This window comes from Myodes glareolus, chromosome 4 (genome assembly GCF_982192425.1).
Source record: "Myodes glareolus chromosome 4, mMyoGla1.1, whole genome shotgun sequence".
NCBI classification, from domain to species: domain Eukaryota; kingdom Metazoa; phylum Chordata; class Mammalia; order Rodentia; family Cricetidae; genus Myodes; species Myodes glareolus.
The window spans coordinates 82,840,498-82,859,779 of NC_142029.1; the positions used below are offsets into that span (position 1 = coordinate 82,840,498).

The 19,282-nt window shown below is 41.5% G+C and overlaps 1 protein-coding gene across 4 annotated transcripts in view; it reads right to left on the reverse strand.

The window, feature by feature from the left end:
* Positions 1-283: 283 nt before the first annotated feature.
* Elmod1 (ELMO domain containing 1) overlaps positions 284-19,282 on the reverse strand; it is a 57,806-nt gene continuing 38,807 nt past the window's right edge. For all 4 annotated transcript variants that reach the window (XM_085688768.2, XM_085688767.2, XM_048417317.3 and 1 more), the window contains 5 exons: positions 14,941-15,074; positions 13,585-13,653; positions 10,635-10,685; positions 9,372-9,505; positions 284-1,659 (listed from right to left, as the gene is read on the reverse strand). In XM_085688768.2, the coding sequence (XP_085544894.1) occupies positions 1,487-1,659; positions 9,372-9,505; positions 10,635-10,685; positions 13,585-13,653; positions 14,941-15,074 (561 nt within the window). In that variant the 3' untranslated portion in view covers positions 284-1,486. The remainder of the gene's footprint in view (positions 1,660-9,371; positions 9,506-10,634; positions 10,686-13,584; positions 13,654-14,940; positions 15,075-19,282) is intronic.

Sequence of the window (19,282 nt, forward strand, 5' to 3'; positions counted from 1 at the left end):
GAGGCAGGTCACTATCTGAATTCCAGGCCAGCGTAGTCTACACAGTAACAGGTCAAGCAGGGTTACATAGTGGGGTTCTTTAAAAGAAGACTTAAAAGAAATCTTATTCATTAAAGCATTGTTGGACCTCAAGATTAAGGAAATCTCTCAGCCGTTACACCTGGCTGCTCTGAAGACAGTAATTTATAACCAGTCGCTTGTCTTTGACATTCCGCCCACTCACGTGTTTGCATATCTGAAGACCCATAAAGTACAAAGGCATCCAAATGAAACCCACTCTCCGTTACTGTAGAATGATATGTAATTTATTCATATACTGACAGTAGGCAGTACTCAAAATTCATTTAAATAAGCAAGTGATTACACAAACATCTAGTAATACTAAAATCGATAGTCCCAAAGTATAAAATACCATGGGTATGAAATACCATGGTAAATACTATTCAACAGACTACAATCATAATTCCAAACTAAATTACATTTTGAAGGAGATGATTCTTAGCAGTTTGAGGATGATTTCATTTTTCTTCTCCCAAGCAACTTCTTCCACTGTTTTAAGGATGCTAATTTCAGGAAATAGTGCATGATATCATTGCTAGTTAAAATATTGCCCCTCAACATAGAAAACAAACCAGTCAGACCTCAATCCCCTAAGCAGAGATGCTCGGGTCGGGTAGCGCTAAGGACTAACTCTGGGCTCAGCAAGAGGCAGGCAGTGAGAAACCCTTTGCAGCCTTGGGACGATATGGCTTCTTTTCTAGGGCTCCAAGCGTCATACACATATTTACACATCCAAGCCGTGAAGTGATGGGAGTAAAATAAGTTTCTATCCTGATGGCTACAGCACAGCTGCAACTGTGGTTAAGTTAGGTTACAGGCCTGCCGGATTTCACACAGGATGACTCCTATTTAAGCTAATTTCTTATAGCCTCATTACATTTTGGTGAAGTGTAGCTATATGAGCAGGAGGAGTTTGGCTTATCATGTGTCTGTCTGTATTATTTTAAAATCTTATACTTTACCAGAATGGGGTCCGAGCGTGAACCCAGTTTGAGAAGCTAGCAGCAGTCCTCATGAAACATTTTTTTTTAAATAAATATGAACACAGAATGTGATTCAGTTAAATCTCTTACATACAAATTACAGCTAGAGAATTATTACACATTTTAAATATTGAACGATGAGGGGAGGAACAAATCTAAAAAAATAGAAAACTTTCTCCATACCTGGGCGTCAAGGACAGATGCTAACACTGCAGAATGCCACAATATGAGCAGTGACCGGAGGGTAGATACCCCAGAAAGAGTGGTATTTGGGGGATCTTGGAATTATGACCAAGAGATGAAAATACTGTACCAAAAGGCATGCATATATTTATATATGTATAATCACTATGTGCATTCGGTGTGTGAGCTGTCACCTAAGCAGAGATCTAAGACAACAATGAGGCAGTGTTCTGGGGGACCCATTGAAACCGACGCAGGCACTACATGTTGATTAAACCCTCAGATGCAGCAAAATGTGGGCACAGCGCCATGTCTGGGTTCTGCAGCTGTTTTATGATCCTCTTGCGGAATTTCTCCCGCACACGATTAAATTCCATTATGTCCATGGGGTCCTCCTCGATCCAAAACTTGTGAAACTCGTGCATCAAATAGCCTGTTAGGGACAAGACAGTGAGATCGTCCTTAGCCACACTCCAAAGCACTGCGGATGAGTTAGACCAAAGCAACAGTCTCTGCGGAGTTCACATGAAACACCAAGGTTTATTATGACCAGTGGGGTAGAAGCTACCAAGTTGCCTAGTTTGCTTTCTCCTTTTGCTGCTAACATTAGAGACATTTTCAGTTCCACAAAGTAGGAGGGCAAACCAATTCTGTCACTTCTTGAATATGAATCACATTGGGAACATATTCTTTTTTATTAATCAAACTCTTTTTTTATGTTTATAAGTGTTTGCCTGAGATGTATGTCTGTGCACCACACTGTGCGCTGTGCACCACACTGTGCGCTGTCCCTTGGAGGTCGGAAGAGGGCACTGGATTCCCTGGGACTGAAATTTCAGTTGTAAGCTGCTATGTGGGTTCTGGGAGTCGAATCTGGATCCTCTGGAAGGGCAAGCAGTCAGAGTTCTTAACCACTGAGCAATCTCTCCAGCTCAACTTTGATGTCTGGTCCTCCCTCCCTCCCTCCCCCCTCTCTCTCCCACTCTTTCTACCTTCCTCCCTCTCTCCCTTCCTTTTTGAAGCAAGGTCTATGTAGCTCTGGCTGACCTGGAACTTGTTGTGTAGACCAGGCTGGCCTCAGTTCACAGAAATCCACCTGCCTCTGCCTCCTGAATGTTGGGATTAAAAATATGGGCCACCATGCCTTTATTTTCAAGTATTTCAAAATATTTTCAAATACTTAAAACTATTTATTTGTGTATGTTTGTTGCAGGAATGTATGTGCGCATGCATGTGCACACATTGTAGGGACTATGTGCACATGCATGTGCACACATTATAGGGACCAGGGATAATATTAGGAGTTAGGTGTCCACTCTCCATCCTATATATTGAGGTGGAATCTCCAGTGTGAACCCAGGGCTTGCCACTTCAGTTAGTCTAACCAGCTAGCTTGTTCTGGGGATCTGTCCTCTGACTCCTGAGCACGGGAACTGCAGATGGACCATCATGTCTACTTGGTCTTTGCACGGGTTCTGGGAATCTGTGCTCTGGTCCTTGTGTTTGGAAGGCAAGTGCCTTACCCAGTGAGCCACCCTGTCCCCAGAACATATTCTTTTTTTAAAAAAAAATTTGAATCTCACTTTATAAAATAACTTATTCTAAAAAGCTGATAGTGACTCCTTCATCGTTCCCCCCCTCAACTAAATTACACAGTGACTCAGTCTTTCGAAATTACTCCACTCTGCCTTTTGTCCTCTTGATATTCAATTTAACTAAAATTTTAAATTATCCTGACACATCAAACAAATGCATTTAACCATCTATTATGAGACAGTAAGAACTATAAATCAAATCTAAGCTACACAGACTCGTGATCGAGCTTCATAAAATTGCTAATAATACTTCCTTCCAAAGCCCAATTCCATATTCAAATGCTTTTGTGTTCCCAAGCTGTTATCTAGGAACACTCTGGAGTTGAATTTTTTGGAATAAATGTTAAGCATTTGAAGCAAGAATCTGTTTGTTGTTTTTTTTTCTTCCCCATTTTATCCCTTCCTTCCAACACATTGCTTGTTTCACCACACATCTAAAATAATTAAAATGTGAATATTTCCTTTAAAAAGCAATATTATATATTTGTTTGATGTAGTAAATCCCAATGCAACTGCAGACCTCTCTATAAATTAGAAAAAAAGAAAATAATCCCAGTTCAAAAAAAGAAAAGGTGAATGTTATACAAGTTCTTCTTTGTTCTAACTTGGAAGGTGCCAGAAAATACAGATAGAATGCTGGAGAGGACCTTGGTTGGGCTCTCAGCTCTTTTAATTTTCTATATAAAGAGAACCCAGGAGGGATGAGCAGGGGAAAGAATGGGGGCACTGGGAAAGAACTGAGAACAAACCTACTCAATGGAACAACTCAGGAAAGCCAACAGCTTTTCCTCTGGCCGCTAACAATGGGTGGAAATAGTTCCAACAGAATCCTACTAACAGTTTCAAAATGTCAAATTCAGATTTCACCATAACACAATAGTGGAGGTGTCCCTCCCCAACACATATTGCTTGCTGGTGACCTGGTGACCCATCCACACAAACACACACCTCTCATTCCTCCTCTCATTGCGTGTGTAGGCACGCTTATACATTTTTAAGGACTCAGTCACTCAAGCATAGGAGAAAAGATTTTGCATTTACTTTGGGTTGTCTGTTCTGTTCCATTTCTTCTATTTTTTTTTCTTTCTTTTGACAAGGTCTCTTGCAGTCCAGTCTTGCCTTGAACTCGCTGTGTCGCAGAGGACTTTGAAACCTGCCTGTCTCTCCTACCTCCACCCCACAGGGCATCACCACACCTGGTTTGTGTGTCACTAGGGAGAGAGCCTAGGACTGGTGTGTGAAGGAGAGCACTCTACCAAGCGAACTGCATCCCCATCCCTCTTCTATTTCCTTCAGGGCAATGGACAAGACTGCTTCTTAACATTTCTGATGGAGGCATTCCCTCCCCTTACCCAGCCAGTCTTGACTGACTACCAGGAATCCTGGGAATCAGGTCCACCATCACCCCGGGAGTTGCCTTCTGTTTCCACTCATCTCACCCTTGGGTTCCTTGAGGGGTCCCAAGGCTGGGTATCTCTAGGAACAACATTGACAGTTACATAGATGAGGGGATGGGTTTTTTTTTAAAGGCCTTCGTATGGCTAGTCTTCAATTTGTAATCCTCCTGCTTCAGCCCAAGAGTCTTAGAAGATCCCTGTGTAAAAAGCTGCTGGCCTGTACTTCATGGACCAAATCTAACCCTCTGCCGCATGCAGCATGCTTTGTGCCCAGCTCTCATTTCCTCTCCAGGGTAAGCATCTGGCCTCCCCATCACGGCTCACGTGCAGTGAATGATGGCGGCCCTTTGTCCCAGTCGTTCCAATACGTGATGACAGCACTGTTTCTTCTGACTCACAGGAACCCAATCCTCTGTCCATTTCAGTGACTGTAACGCTCCTAAAATATCTCAGGGATAGCCTGGGGTAATTGTTAAACACACAGATCCACCCAGATTCAACTGGAAGAATCTCTGTCATTGCAGTTTAAAACCTAAGATCTAGAAGTCTCCATCTTTTCACATCCCCCCCCCCCGAGGTTTCCTTCTACGAATGTTTCAATTGATATGGTTATAAAAGAAATGAATGAGATTTCACAATTTCTTCTTTTCTTAATATATAAAACACACTTTTTCCAACTGGGCTTTGAGCTCAAATAAACATACTTGAGTTGTTTTGCTAGGAGAGTCAGATTTCTAACATGAATTAAAATTATCCGTGGGCATCCATCTCATTAGTGCCACCAGCACACTTCCACTGACAACGAGAAAGCAGGTACTGTGGGAACCATTTTTTTAATTGTATTTTTGACTGTATTTATACGGTATAATGCGATAAACTGATGCACGGGTATGATGTGGACTATCAAATCAGAATATGTAGCATCTCGATCTCCTTTTAGTGAATGACTTATTTTTCTATAGTACATGTAAAGATGCCCACTTTTCTACAGTGTGCAGATACCCTGGCATCACGCTTTAAAGGGGATGTGGGACATCACGGAGTTCCAGGAGCACTCAGACACGGCCGTTTCCCTCAGTTTTCTATTGTACACACAATTACAAATGACCGTTTGGGAGGGTGATGGTGCTTCATAATCTGATACCAATTTCATGATACTTCCTTGATAAGTACAAAGGTAAATTGCAAATTCAATAAGCAGATTCCCTGGGAATCTCCCTATCTTATCAGAAAATTGAGTAGAGACCATATAACATGACTGCAATAAGAATACAGAAATGGTGACCTGGCTTCCAAAGTACATATCATAAAACTCCACTCATTTATTACACAACATTCAAATATTCATTTGGCCAGTTGTCTGGTCACCCCATCTACCAATTATGTTTGAAACAGATACACTGTTGGGCGCTGAGGATGGAGAGAAAGGTAGGGATCTCATGTTTCCTAATTCTCTGTCTCTTGGAGAGATAGAGAGATGGGTCTTCAATTTCTGACAATGATTTGTTAGCTGAGAAAGCTATCGGTAGTGAAGGAAGAGGAGGGAGAAAGCGGAGTCAATCTACTGCTTCTAGTCTCCAAGTTCATTCATTCCCCAGCACTGCGGGTTGGCCAAGCAGATTTTATATCTGCACCTTACAGAGATGGACACCCGGGTTCAGCCAGGAAGCTTGAATAGTGCATGCTCACACAGTTAACAGCTGGAAGCCAGGGCTGAGACAGCCCTTTTTCCCATTGTCTCTACAGGCTGCCTCCTTGGGGGCTTAATCCTGTGTTAACAGATAATTCGCCCCCTCTTCTGCACGTGTCCTCCCCTCAGCTCGTTATTCCTAACATTCCTAACCTTACCCCGTTACTGTCGGGTTGTGTGTTCAGTCGAGCTTTTGATTGGATGGCGTTTTTGCAACACATTGCCTTGGCAGAGCAGCTCACTGACTAAGACTGTAAAGTCAGGACAATAGAGCCATTACATTCTTATTTCCTTTCCCCTAGATGAAACACTCGTTTTGAATACTAATTTGGCTTGCCATTTGAAGCCTGACACATATTTATTGCTGCTCAAATGTGTCTTGGTTTTGCTTCACTGCTTCCTGTTAGGAGAGCGCAGAGGCATGTGCAAGGACGCAGATAATAGCAAGAGTATTACAGCGGAGGTTGCAGAAGTGACCGTGCCTAGTGGAGGGACAATGAATCCAGGGCATGGTTTGCCTCTTCTGAAGACACCCGGTCTCTCTGACCATAATCTAATCCGTTGGTGATTGCTGCTCTTTCTAAAACCCGAAGAGTATCCTGGGAAATAAGAAATACTGCTTCATGCTAACTTATCTGGGCTAGGACTGTTCTGAAAAACCTATCAGTTGGGTAAGGCTAAGGCATTTGATCAGCTACACCCTCTTTTTCCCCTGAAAAGAGTATCATTCGATATTATAGTATGTTTTCTGTCAGTCCATCCATCCACCCAGTAACATAGAGTTACTAAACACTCCAGTAGGCTGAGCATACAGCAATGAATAAGACATCTTCTCCTACCCTTAAATGTCAGTTCTTCTTGGTTTTAACTCTGATTCTTTCCTGGGAGGTGTCATTTACAGTATGGTTCTGATTTTCAACTTCAAGCAGATGAATTCAAAGTCTGTAGGCAGAACCTTTCCACCTCACCGGATTTCTAGGACTTCTCATAGGAATGTCCATTTTGTCGCTCTGAATAGATTTCCCCAAAGGAATTTACCTTCAGTATGCTTCAAGTTAAACTCATCCTATTTTCTCTTATAAGAGCGTCCCTGATTTCCCGAAGAAAGATGGAAACTATAGAAAAAGGCAACTTATGAAAGGCTAACAAAATCATGGTGCAAGAGATTTTGTTTGTTATTAGCTATGCGTGTGCTCTCCAACATGGCTTAAAGCTCCTCAAGGTCCATTCCAAATTCTGCTCTTAAATTTCCTGTATTATATCTAACCACACCCACTCAGTGTCATAGCTAGCCATACCCTCTCCACTATATTGTTTGGATTTGTTGTATACTCCTATCTTATGGCCTGTGTCCTTACCACTTCTCTGGCTGTACCATTCAGTGCTCATTGCTTTACCTTCTGCCACCCAGCCTTTGGTTCTCACTGAAAATGGCATTTGCTTTAGGGGGCTCTCTCTGCTTCAGATTCAGTGGGTGATGACAGTCATATGCCTCTGCAGCATTTTGAAACAGTATTTTACCTCTAAGTATATTGTATTTATTTGTTTTGATGCCAGTCTTCCTCAGAATAGACACTGATCTGTGATCAAAACTCAGTAATATTTGTTGGGGACAGAACTGTTTACAGAAGTGAATATAATCATCCCCTGGTCAAAATGGAAGCTATAAAATGTTATGTGAGGAGCTTAGATTTTCCACTAACAAGTTATAAAGTAAGTACTTCTTTAAAAGAACACCCTTTCCATTTTCTGCCTGTTATACTTGCATCATTCGGCATCAGCTTAATATGTTTTGATGGGAAAACCAAGCACCATGAAGAGGTAGCCCCGTCTACCCTAGTCCTTGCTCTGCAGTCACTCCAGGTGAGCCTTCTGACTGTCAAATTCTCCAGCACCATAGCCACACTGTATTTAATTTCTGGGCTGTCTTTAACCCTCTGTTCACAGAAGATATGGTTTTAGCCCCTGTTCACCCGCCCAGCCATACTCAGCCCCTTATTGGTTTTAACCCAGGTCTAACTGCCTTCTTTGTTCATTTACTTAGTTTTCCATTGAATTTAAGCACAAACCACTTTCCCTAAGGATGCCAAATGCATCCTAAAAGTGTTTGAACATGGTAAATGTTTGCTCAGTTCCAGAACTTTGTCAAATCTAGATCTGTTCTTTTCAGCCTATTACATGAGACCTGTCTTGGGAGGGCCCCTTTCCTTCACTTACAAATTCCCTTTGCTTTCCTCCTGGAAAGATTTCCTGTTGTCTGGATTCGTTTATTCTTCCTGGGTTTACTCTCTTATTTTGTAGAAACAATGTATTTCTTTAGGAGTTTCTTTGTTAAGTTACGGGGAAGTAAATATTTAAGACCTTATGACTATAAAAAAAGGCTATCTTATTTTGATAGTCAATACTCAGTTGATAAGTTAGCTTGGTAATAGAATTTAAAAGTGTAAATCATGGTCCCTTTGTGCCACCTTAAGCTTCTGTAGTCATCACTCCATTGTGATTGAGAATAAAAGGCTGCTTCCGAGAAGTCCAGTGTGATCTTGGTTCCAAAGTTTTCGCGTGACAGTTTTAGAAATTTTCAGCATCACCTCTCCACAGTGTCAAAGTATCTCACAGTGATATAGACCTTGGCTTGATAGATTTTATTCTGTTATATGGATGCTTAGAACTTAAAATATGAAAATATGTCCCTCAGGTCTAAAGTTTTATCACATTTATTTATTTGCTTATTTATTTAGCATGTGTGCGTGCATGCGAGAGAGAGAGAGAGAGAGAGAGAGAGAGAGAGAGAGAGAGAGAGAGAAAGAGGAGAGAGAGACTGTGTGTGTGGAGAGATCAGAGGACAGCTTGCAAGAGCTGGTCATTGCCTTCCATTGTATAGGTCTTGGGATCAGACTCAGATCTTCAGGTTTGGCAGCAAGTACCTTCACTTACAGAACCACCTTGCTGGTCTGATTGTTTTTCTTGATTTGTGGATTTGTTTCCTTTCCCTGAGTTTCTCCTTTTTGTGACACCCTCGTTCTTCAGGTAGGATACGTCCCACAAGGCCCGTTTATGTCTTTACTTTTCACCAATACCTTTATGCTCTACATTCTAGCCTAGTCTTTCAACCTTACTGTCTAATCTTGTGAATCCCATTTCTGTCAAAACATAGGACCAGGCAGTCAACTCAAGTTGTCTTTAGAGTTGCATTCTTCAGTGTTAAGCTGTGCTAGATCAGAGGGAGACAGACAAAAGTCAGACCTGAAGTTGACACATATATATCATGTAAGAGCCGAGAAAAAGAAAAATCCATGATACCCAGAAATATAAGCATAGATGTTTAAAGGATAAAATAAACAGACAACAAAGTTAAACTTCCTCCAGGGCCTAACGTAGCTCCATCACAATGATTTCTCAGCTTTGACCCTTGTCGGCTCTGTAGAAATCCATACTGACAATTGAATAATAACAGGACACTTACAGAATGTTTGTTGGAAGTGAGACAGCGTCGGTGCCTCGGGGGCGATGTTGTAGAAATGGGTTTTTAGAGCGCCACTCACAAGCAGATTATATGCCAGATCGGTGATATTGATGCCCACAATTGCAAAGGAGTACCTGCAGGTACGACCCACAAAAACCAAAAGTGTTACACATGGGGATATAAGCACTTCAAAAACCGGCAACCCGAGTTCCAGATTTCTCTTAGACCACCAGAGTGGCAAACCAGCTGTCCATCTTCACCACATCAAAGTCTCGCCCTCTAATTCTACCACAAGGGCTCAGTAGCACGTGCTAAGACAACTGAGAATTCACATGCTTTGGCTTGGTGATTCTACTCCCAAACATATGGTAGGTCAGCGTCTGCAGTGGACAAAGCTTTATACATAAGAATATTTATTACAGCATTATTTACCATGGCATGACATAGACACCACCAAATAGGCTAAATGATTCCTAGAGAAATTAATTATGGCAATTTCTGTGTTAACCAAATTATGGTAATTTTACAGCTAACTAAAATTGCATTCTTAGAGATTTTAAAGCAAGACACCTGTGTCGAGCGAGCCGAGATTTAGTGTAGGTGTACATGAGTGCAGGGGAAAACATCTAGAATGAAAAATGGTAGGTCCTTACTATGGGTGTGCAAAAGTGACAAGATGGGCTGGTGGCTGAGTTCTGCTCTGCTTTCCTGCGCTTTTCTAAATTTAACTTTTATGTGAGAAAGTTTTAAGGTATTATTATATTTTATATCCCTCTTCTACAGAAAAGGGAACAAAATTCTTAAATTCTCTCTGTTCTTATATATCCAGCATAGAAATATTTCTGAATGGAACAGGCCATTAAGAACATTTATTAATTTGTTTATGTGACCTCATGTGCCATGGCATGTGTGTGTGGGAGCCAAGAGACAATTGAAGCATTCTTTCCTTCTACATATTCAGGTCATCAGGTTCGGTGGCAAGTTCTTTTACCTGCTAAGCTATGTTGTCAGGTATTTAATGTTAAACTTTAAAACATTTTTTACATTTTATTTCATTATTTTGTGAGTATTGATTTTTTTTCTGAATGCATATCTGTGTACAATGTGAGTACCTGTGCACATGGAGGCAAGAAAGGGGCGTTGGATCTTCTGGAACTGGAGTTACAGATGGTTGTGAGTTATCATGTGGGTGCTGGGAATCAAACCTAGTTTTGCAGTCCCTGGGCCAGGGCTGACAGTCCTCATGTACTGTCCCACACTTACCCAATTGCTTTATCCATCCTTTTCTTTTCCCATTCTGCTTTGCTGAATTTGCTGAAAGAATGAATAAATAAATGAACGTTTATTGTTTAACGTAGTCTTGCTCTCTTTGAATGCTTATACTAAACCACTAACTACATATGGAGTAACATGTACCTCTATTAGCGCACTAATCAGCCTGAATATATCACCGCTACAGGCAGCAGTACAAGCTCGACATGAGGGCACACTGCTTGAATCCCATCAATCCCAACTTGTGTTGTTGCTTTTAGAGTTGATATATTCAAACTGATTAGTGTTAGATAGTGTACATAAACATAGGGTAACCGTTTTAACATATGCCAGTGCAGGAAGATTTTGAGTTCAAGACTAGCCTGGGTTATATAGTAAGACCTCGTCTCAAAAACAAACTTTAGCATTGGCGCTACATACACTTTTTAAATCCAACTAAGCGGGAAAAAGGAGAGTTTTCTAGAACAGATGGCAAATGACACACCACAAACACTCATGGACTACCACAGCACACAATCACAGAAACATAGTACAGGATGGAGATTCACACAAATGAGCTTCCTACTCTATGAATGATTGGCTATGATGCCAAATAACTGCTGGAATTCATGCTAAAACATCTCTCCTATTTATAAAGTGTGATTCCTAACCAACAGAGTAAACTAAAGCAGCACCCAGGAGAGTTTTGCCCAGATTCATCTTCAAAATGAATTGAGTTGCATGTGAAATTAAAAAATGTTCTAAGTGTCCATTCACAGTAGGTCTATATTTACTAAATGAAATCTTGTGTCTGTATTTGTCAAATGAAACCTTTGTATTTGAAATATAATAGAAGGCCAAGTAGCTTCTATTCGTTTGATAACTTATAAGATAGTCCCTGAGTAAACAAAAATCAGCAGGCAGAATTCTCCTTGCAAGATTGCATCTACCTTTATCCCTCAAGTTACTCAGGACCCTATGATCAGTCCCCGAAGCAGCAATGTGTCATGTTTGCTGAAGGACAACTGGGAACATGTCCTTAGTACATCCATGTCTCCCTGCGGAATACCTGGAATGTGCAGGGTTTGATAGAAGCTATGCTAATACCACAATTGGTAAAAATCTCAGAAAATTATATAAGAAATAGATTAGCGTTCTCAAGACATTCTGATTCCGGCTTGGTGACCTCCACTATCAGCTGGAAGCAAAGAATACCAAAGCATCTTTCTCTTTGACTGGGTTGTAGCTTGAGGGATAAACTAGGTTCCTACGCAGCACACACAGAGGCCAACCTCCTGAAGAGTGGTCCAAAGTGCCTTAAGCCTCGCTGATGGCCGCTGAGGGAGCCGCGACTGTGGAGCCTCTGTCTACCCTCCCCTTGCTTGAGGATGGCTCACTGACAAAATTCATCTCCCTTCCACAGTTACCCCCCAAATATTTTAAGCTTATCGTTACTACCCCAGGACCAAAGAGTATCCATGACTCCTGGTTCTGATCCGAGAAACACCACTTGGAAACACACACAGACTCGCAGCCGGCTTTAATTAGAAAGGCTGCACAATGCAGGACTGTGCAATCCAGAAGATAGAGTTTAAAAGCCAAAATAGCTTGAGGTTGATCATGCAGTCTGTCAAGAAACATCTAGATGATTTTAATATTTTTCTTGAAATAAATGAAAGTAAAGAAACTGAATTTTTAATCTCATAAAAGACTATAAATGTAAGTTTGGGAAAGAAATATAGTTTAATGAACCTTAGTCAACTGGGGTTAGGAGGAAGATAATAGTAACATCAGGGAAATAAACCCCAGTCAACCAATTCCTGAATTTTAAAACGGCTATAATATAACTTTAGGTTTATTTAGCCAGTAATAACTGAGGACAAAAAAAAAATAATTTAATGGGACCAGGACAGTGAAATAGGAGGAGTTCTCAGAAGAAGAGCCACTGACTTATATATTAACTACTATTTACAATTATCAAATTGGAAAACACATCCATCCAAGCCAGAGTGGTGAGGCAGGATTTTAATCCCAGCTCTGGGGAAGTAAAGGCAGGTGGGTTTCTGGTCTACATAGTGAGCTCCAGCCTACCCACAGCTTCATAAAGATAGTGACCTATGACTGCATAATGAGACCATGTCTCAAAAATAATTACTAATCGAAGAACAAATTTTCACTATGCAAGAAAATTCTCAAATAAAATGTCCCTTGAGGAGATTAGGACATGTTTGTGAGATGGTCACCTCTGCAGAGAAAGGGATTATATGCCCCTCAAGGTGGGTATAAGCCTGGCTTCTCGACCCTATTGTTAGAGTACATCAATCTGGATTTTAGCTAATAAAAATGCAGCTGACAAGTGATCAACCATATCAGATTAAAAGTTGGTGAATGTTTGCCTTTAAAGGTGGTTTTTCACAAATCTTTATTTTAGAAATTCTTATTCTATTGATTCTAAAATAGAATAAAAACAACAAAACACAAAAAGCAAAGAAAAATACCTTATTTCCTCTTTAGTGATATCCCTTCACGTGTTCAGTCAAAGAAAAGAAATCAAGTAAATGGAAATGCAAGCATAGCCCTGAACTTTAAAACAAAAGAGCCTCAGAAAGTCCTGTTTTCTCTGTGGGGCCTTGAATTCCATTCTTCCTTATGCCCACACTATGCTCCCTTGTCTCTGACTTCTTTCCTCCATGTCTGGCCCTCCACACTCACCTTTCATTTTCCTAGACACTCTTGACACACATCTCTACCTTCTAAGTCCTGAGGTGAGTATCTGAAGTGCTAGCCTTCCTGTTAGGCACCTGTCCAAAGGGCTGGCGAGAGCGCTACAGCTTGGCTCCCAGTGAGCTGGCTCTCCTGATAACACTTCTCTATAAATCCATGTGGAAAATGCTATTTACTGACTCCCCCCCCCACAAAAAAAAACCCCAAACCTAAACCATCTTTTATTCGGAACAATTACCTGCATTTTGGATGAAGAGAGTCGGAGAGGACCTGCTGAGCCACTGTGGCATCCCGCTCCGCGAAGTATCTGCAGGCAGAGGGAAGGAACATCATGATTGCACTATCTGTAAGACAGCCACCCTCACCTGGTGGGATGCCTCTTGGCACCCAGAGGTAGACACTGGCATGAGGTCACCGCTCTTCCAGAGCCAACAGACTTGAACACTTAATTATGAACTTTGTTACTACCCAGAGAGCCAAGCCTATAATCCAGCATTCTAGATAAGGGGTGGGTGGTTCTGTGCTGGGAAGACCCCAGAGGCAGGAGCTGAGAGAAACAAGGTGAAAGGGAGAGAGAACTCTAGGTCCTCCCCTCCCCTCCAACTCCTCCCCTTTCTCTCTTTCTCTCTTTCTCTCCCTCCCTTCCTTTGTCCTTCTATCCTTCCTTTCTTCCTGTGTTTTTTTTTCATAGGCAGTGCATTTTGCAGCTCAGGTTAGCACTGACCCCATTACACGGCCAAGGATGCGTCCTGATCCCCTAGCTTCTGTCTCCCAGGAGTTAGGATTACAGGTGTGAGCCACAATGCCCAGATCAAATGCATCTTTCTTAGAAGGCAGTCACACTGGATTTGGATTCATCTCATAGAACTTAGGGATGTTAATAAAGTGAAGCTTCTGTCTAATAAACATAAAAACTCACACCACCACCAAAGTACTTCATAAAAAGTATTTAACAGGGCAATAATAAAACTATATTATAAGCCCAAATTACTAATGTATGACTCTATATTTTATTACACAAATCTAAGGGGGGTACAGGAATATTAAAAGCAGCAATTTTATATTTGTTTATTGTGTGTGTCTGTGCACATGTGCTGGTCAGAAGACAACTTAATGGAGTCAGTTCTCAGCTTTTGTTATGTAGGTTTCCGACCTCAAACTCAGGTCATGGCCTTTGGCAGCAACCAATTTTCTCTGCTGAGCCAATTCAAGGCCCAGGATTGATATTTTTTAGAGGTACATATTGAAATATGAGAGGTGAAATGGCAAACAGTATAGGATTTTTATTAATATTTTTGTCTAAAAATAATGTTGAAATTTCTGAATTCAGATTATCAATATAAAAGTTTTTTACATATTCTCGAATATTTCATAATAAAAAAATTAAAAATACATATCTAAGAGCAGCTTTAAAAATTCTGTGAAGTCTGTTGAAACACAGGCAAGGTGCTGGCAAGTTTGTCTGAGCCTGAGTTTCCCCTCAGATGATTTGAATATTCTTCTGGCTTTTGAAAGTGATGGTTCTACCTTGGCATTTCAATACCAGCAGACCGGGGCATCGCTCTAATGTTCAACTCTTCTTTATTCTACTCACTGTAAATTATAAAGTCCCAGGAGACCCATTCCTCGAAAATCCGTTTTTGGATCATCGCCTTGGAAACCGATCTCACACCACTGCTTAGAAATCCGAGATTCCAGGGGCGTGTTGGGCTTCAGGAACTCCCATAGCTGCAGCGGGAGAAAAGAGAACCACTCTTGGGTGTGCACGCGCAAATGCCCTGTCCTATTGGTTCGGATGCTGTGAGTTGTATTCTTGCAGAGGGCATTGCACAGATGAATACAGACACAGATTTACAATAGCAGTTTTTAAAGGTGACCCCCCAAAAGCAAAATGTTATTTCATAATAAGAGCAGGAGGTTAAACACCTTTACTCCTTCCTCAAGAGTGAACTGTAGAATGTTCTTATGGGGCTGTTGCTTTGAAGGCAATAGAATGCATGTATGTATATTTTAGTGTTTTAAACCTTTATATTTTTGTTCCTAATCAACAAGGTAAAGAGATAAATAATATCCTATCACAATGTCCTTTTTGGGAGGGTCACTAAAGTATTTAAGACTACAAAGGAAAAAGGGAATGGAAAATGTTGAGGTCACCTGTTGTTCAACTCCACAGAAACCTTTTTCTAACATTCCACCAACAACTGAGCATGAAGACCATGAATAAAAACAATAGCACACTGACTCAAGTTTCATATTTTAGGTCTCATCTGTGACGGGAGTGAGAGCAAATACCGTACAGATAAAGGAACACTGGCCGTACTCACGAGTGAGCCTCAATACACAGTATCATCTTGAAGAGTTGCCTAAAATAATTTCATTCAAAATCAACTATATCCCAGTGGAAAATATAAATTCAGGACCTTAAACTCTTTACTGTTTTATAAATTATAAATTTCCCAGGATTTCTGTAGAAAGCTAGGTTTAGTGCACATCATAATGAGAGAGCTAGGTGGACAGATGGCAGGGATTACAACCCATGGCTCTATATAATATGTAATGCTTAAGGGTTTGTGTAGCTCTGAGCCTCCTGATTCGGATGCTGGGAATCGGGTTTGGGTCCTCTGGAAGAGCAGAAAACACCCTTAACTGCTGAGTCATCTCTCCAACCCCACAAATATTATATAAATCCAAATATTACATTTTAGTTTTTGTATCTGTATTTTGTGTATGTATGTGTTAGTGTGTGGTGTGTTATGTATGTGTGACATGTGTGCACATGTCTGTTCATTTGAGCGGGGCCAGAGTTTGGTATTGAGGGTCTTTGTCAATTGTTCTTTATCTTGTTTTATTATTATTTTTTTTAACCCGAAGCTCACCAGTTCAGCTAGCCCGGCTGACTAATAAGCTCCAGGGAGCCTCCTGCGTTTGCCTGCCCTGGATTGTAGGATGCAGACACATGCCATCCCACTTGGCTTTTGCAAGGTGCTGCAGGTTCAAACTGCAGGACCTCAGGATTGGACAGTAAGCGCTTTGCCAACAGCCTTTTCCCCGGCCAAATACTGTGTTTTCTTCCAACTCTTTCAGAAATAGTTAACCTCCTGAATGTTTATTTTATATTAGGTGAATTTTAAAGTTTCAACAAAAGAGTGATACAAAATTATCTTGTTTTATTGTGAATTGTCACATACCAGGCACTGTGTAAAGTATAGTAAAAGCAAAAAATACAAACAGGTAGAAATCTGCAGTTCAGAGGTAGAGAGAGAACTTGGCAGTAATGCGCTTGCTACACAGTATGAGGGCCTGAGGAAGATTCCCAGAATTCTGTGCAAAAGCTTGGAATGATGGCTCCTGCTTTTAATTCCAGTTCTGAGGATGTAGAGAGAGAGAGGGGAAACGCTAGAATTTGCTAGCACCAGGTCAATGAAAACACAGTCGCAAAAAGCAAGGTGGGTGGACTCTGAGGAGTGACACCTGAAGGTGACTTCTCACCTCCACAATCACATGCACAAATGGGCACATGAGCCCATACTTGTGTGCAGGCACCTGCACGTGTGTGCACCCCTCTCCCGCAACCCTGCAGTTCTCTTTCATGTATTGTGGTTATTATAGGCACAACTCTAATACTACTTCGTAATCAGATAAAATATTTACGCTCGTGTCACAGCATGCCAGGTCAACTTATCTAAAGATACAGAGACAAGGAGACACGGTGGTATGTGCCTGAAATCATAGCACAAGGGAGGTAGAGGCAGATGGATCAGGAGCTCAAGGTCAGCCTTGGTAACAACGTGAATTAAAGGTTCGCCTGGGTTAACTGAGCTTATAAACTGGGGCAGCAAACTCTGCACACAGTCTTTGTAGACTGGGCCGTAACTACTTTTCCTTTTGTCTTCATAGTAGGACAGCAGCCAGGGACAACAGAAACACACACACGGCATCGTGACCATAAAACACTAACAAAAATGGGTGGTAATGTGGCCCATGTACCTTTGCTTGCTGATGCTTGTCCTAAATGATTTTGCGGTGTAGGAAGCAGGATTATCATCACCCATCTTAAAGACGAAGCTTGAACTGGGGCAGTCAGGCACCAGCCCTGGCCAGGCTCTGCAGATGCGAGGAGACTAGGCACGGTTTCCTCAGAAGAAATTATTGCAGTGCAGTGGCGGGAGCATTTTCTAGTGACGTGGGCCTGCACGGCCACCGTGCAGCCTGTTTTCTCACCCCCCCTCCAAATGGAGATAATACAGTACATCAGCACAAGGTTATTGTCAGAATGGAAATGGAGAACTCAGTGCAGAATTTATTGTAGTGGCCAGAACACAGCAAACACCCAGCAAGTGTTTCGATAATATGATGTCATTACTCTCATACTTGGAAATTCAATTACCCAGCAGGGCAGAAGAAAAATCTCACCTCTGTGTGTTTGGGGAAATTATTTCAAAATCCAATGAATAAAGATTAAGAAAGCCAGGTGGTTTCTTCTGTGAGAGCAATGAATAACAACGGGAAGAGCATAAGCAAATTCCTGGGCACTTGGTTGTCATGGCCTAGCCTGAGTTGTGGTGAGATGCTCTGTATGTAAAGGACAGGGATGCAGCAGATAGAGCTGAGAGAGATACATCAGGATGGGGCCAAGGTGCAGTTCTGAGCAATATGGACTCTACTATAGGACACAGCAAGTTTGAAGGTGTTTTGTTTTGCTTGAGAAAACATCTTGCATATAGCCCAGACTGGTCTTTGGGCCCCAGTCATCTTTGCGTCGGTCTCCCCAGTGCTGGGGTTACAGGTGTCTGGGGATATTAATCCATCTTAATGGCTAGACTTGTCTCCTAAATCCTCTCTGTCAGTATGAAGAAGATGGAAGGGGAGAGTCTTATAGTCAGGCTCAGAATTACAAGGCTGTAATAGCGAAACTGGAGACGAAGGCAAGAAGGGAATGGGTACGGACCCACTGGAGACATTTTGCTGTACTGTGTGGATAATAGTTAGGAATTTCTGGAGATGCAGAACATGTCCTGATTACATTGCAAATCACGTAAGGGTAAAAGGGGAAAGACTGTCATAAAAAGTTCTGACTCAGAGCCAGGCACAGTGACTCACACCTGTAATCTCAGCATTTAAGAAACTGAGGCAGGAGGATTGCCACAAAGTCAAAGACAGACTTGGCTACATAGTGAGTTCAGGACCAACTCACAAAAACATAGTGAGACTTTCTCTTAAGACAAAAAAATAAAAAGCAAAAGGTGGCAGACCTGATGGTAAATAGTTCTGGCTTTATTATTTACTGATAGGCGATAGGCAGACAGTCCACCTGAACTAAAATAAATATAGTTTTCCCACCTCTAAAATAAAGAAAATAATCACTACGTGATTCTTTAGTCATGACATCAGAATGAGAACATGTGCGTACTCAAATCACAGCCATCGATAAAAGTCAACAGACTAGCCCAGGGGGGCTCAACCTGCCGAGTGCAGAGACCCTTTATGTGGTGACCCCCAACCATAAAATAATTTTGTTGCTGCTTCATTACTGTAATTTTTCTGCTGCTAGGAATTGTAGTATCAGATATATTTGGTATGCAGGATAGCTCATGTGTGGCCCTGTGAAAAGGTCATTTGAACCCCCAAGGGGTGGCAACCCACAAGTTGAGAACCCCTGGACTAGTCACGTGTGTCTGACAAACTGGATTTCACTGGCTGAAGTAGACATGAAACTAACAAATAGGATTTGGAGGCCTGTTATGTGCCAACTTCATCTGTTCTTAACATATTCGTTGTGGAATATTTGTTACACTGTGTGAAGATGTGTCACTGTGATTGGTTTAATAAAGAGCTGGATGGTCAATAGTTAGGCAGGAGAGAGTAGGTGGGGTTTCCAGGAAGAGAAAGAACTCTGGGGAGAAGAGAGGTAGGAATTCGACAGTGAGACTCAGGGA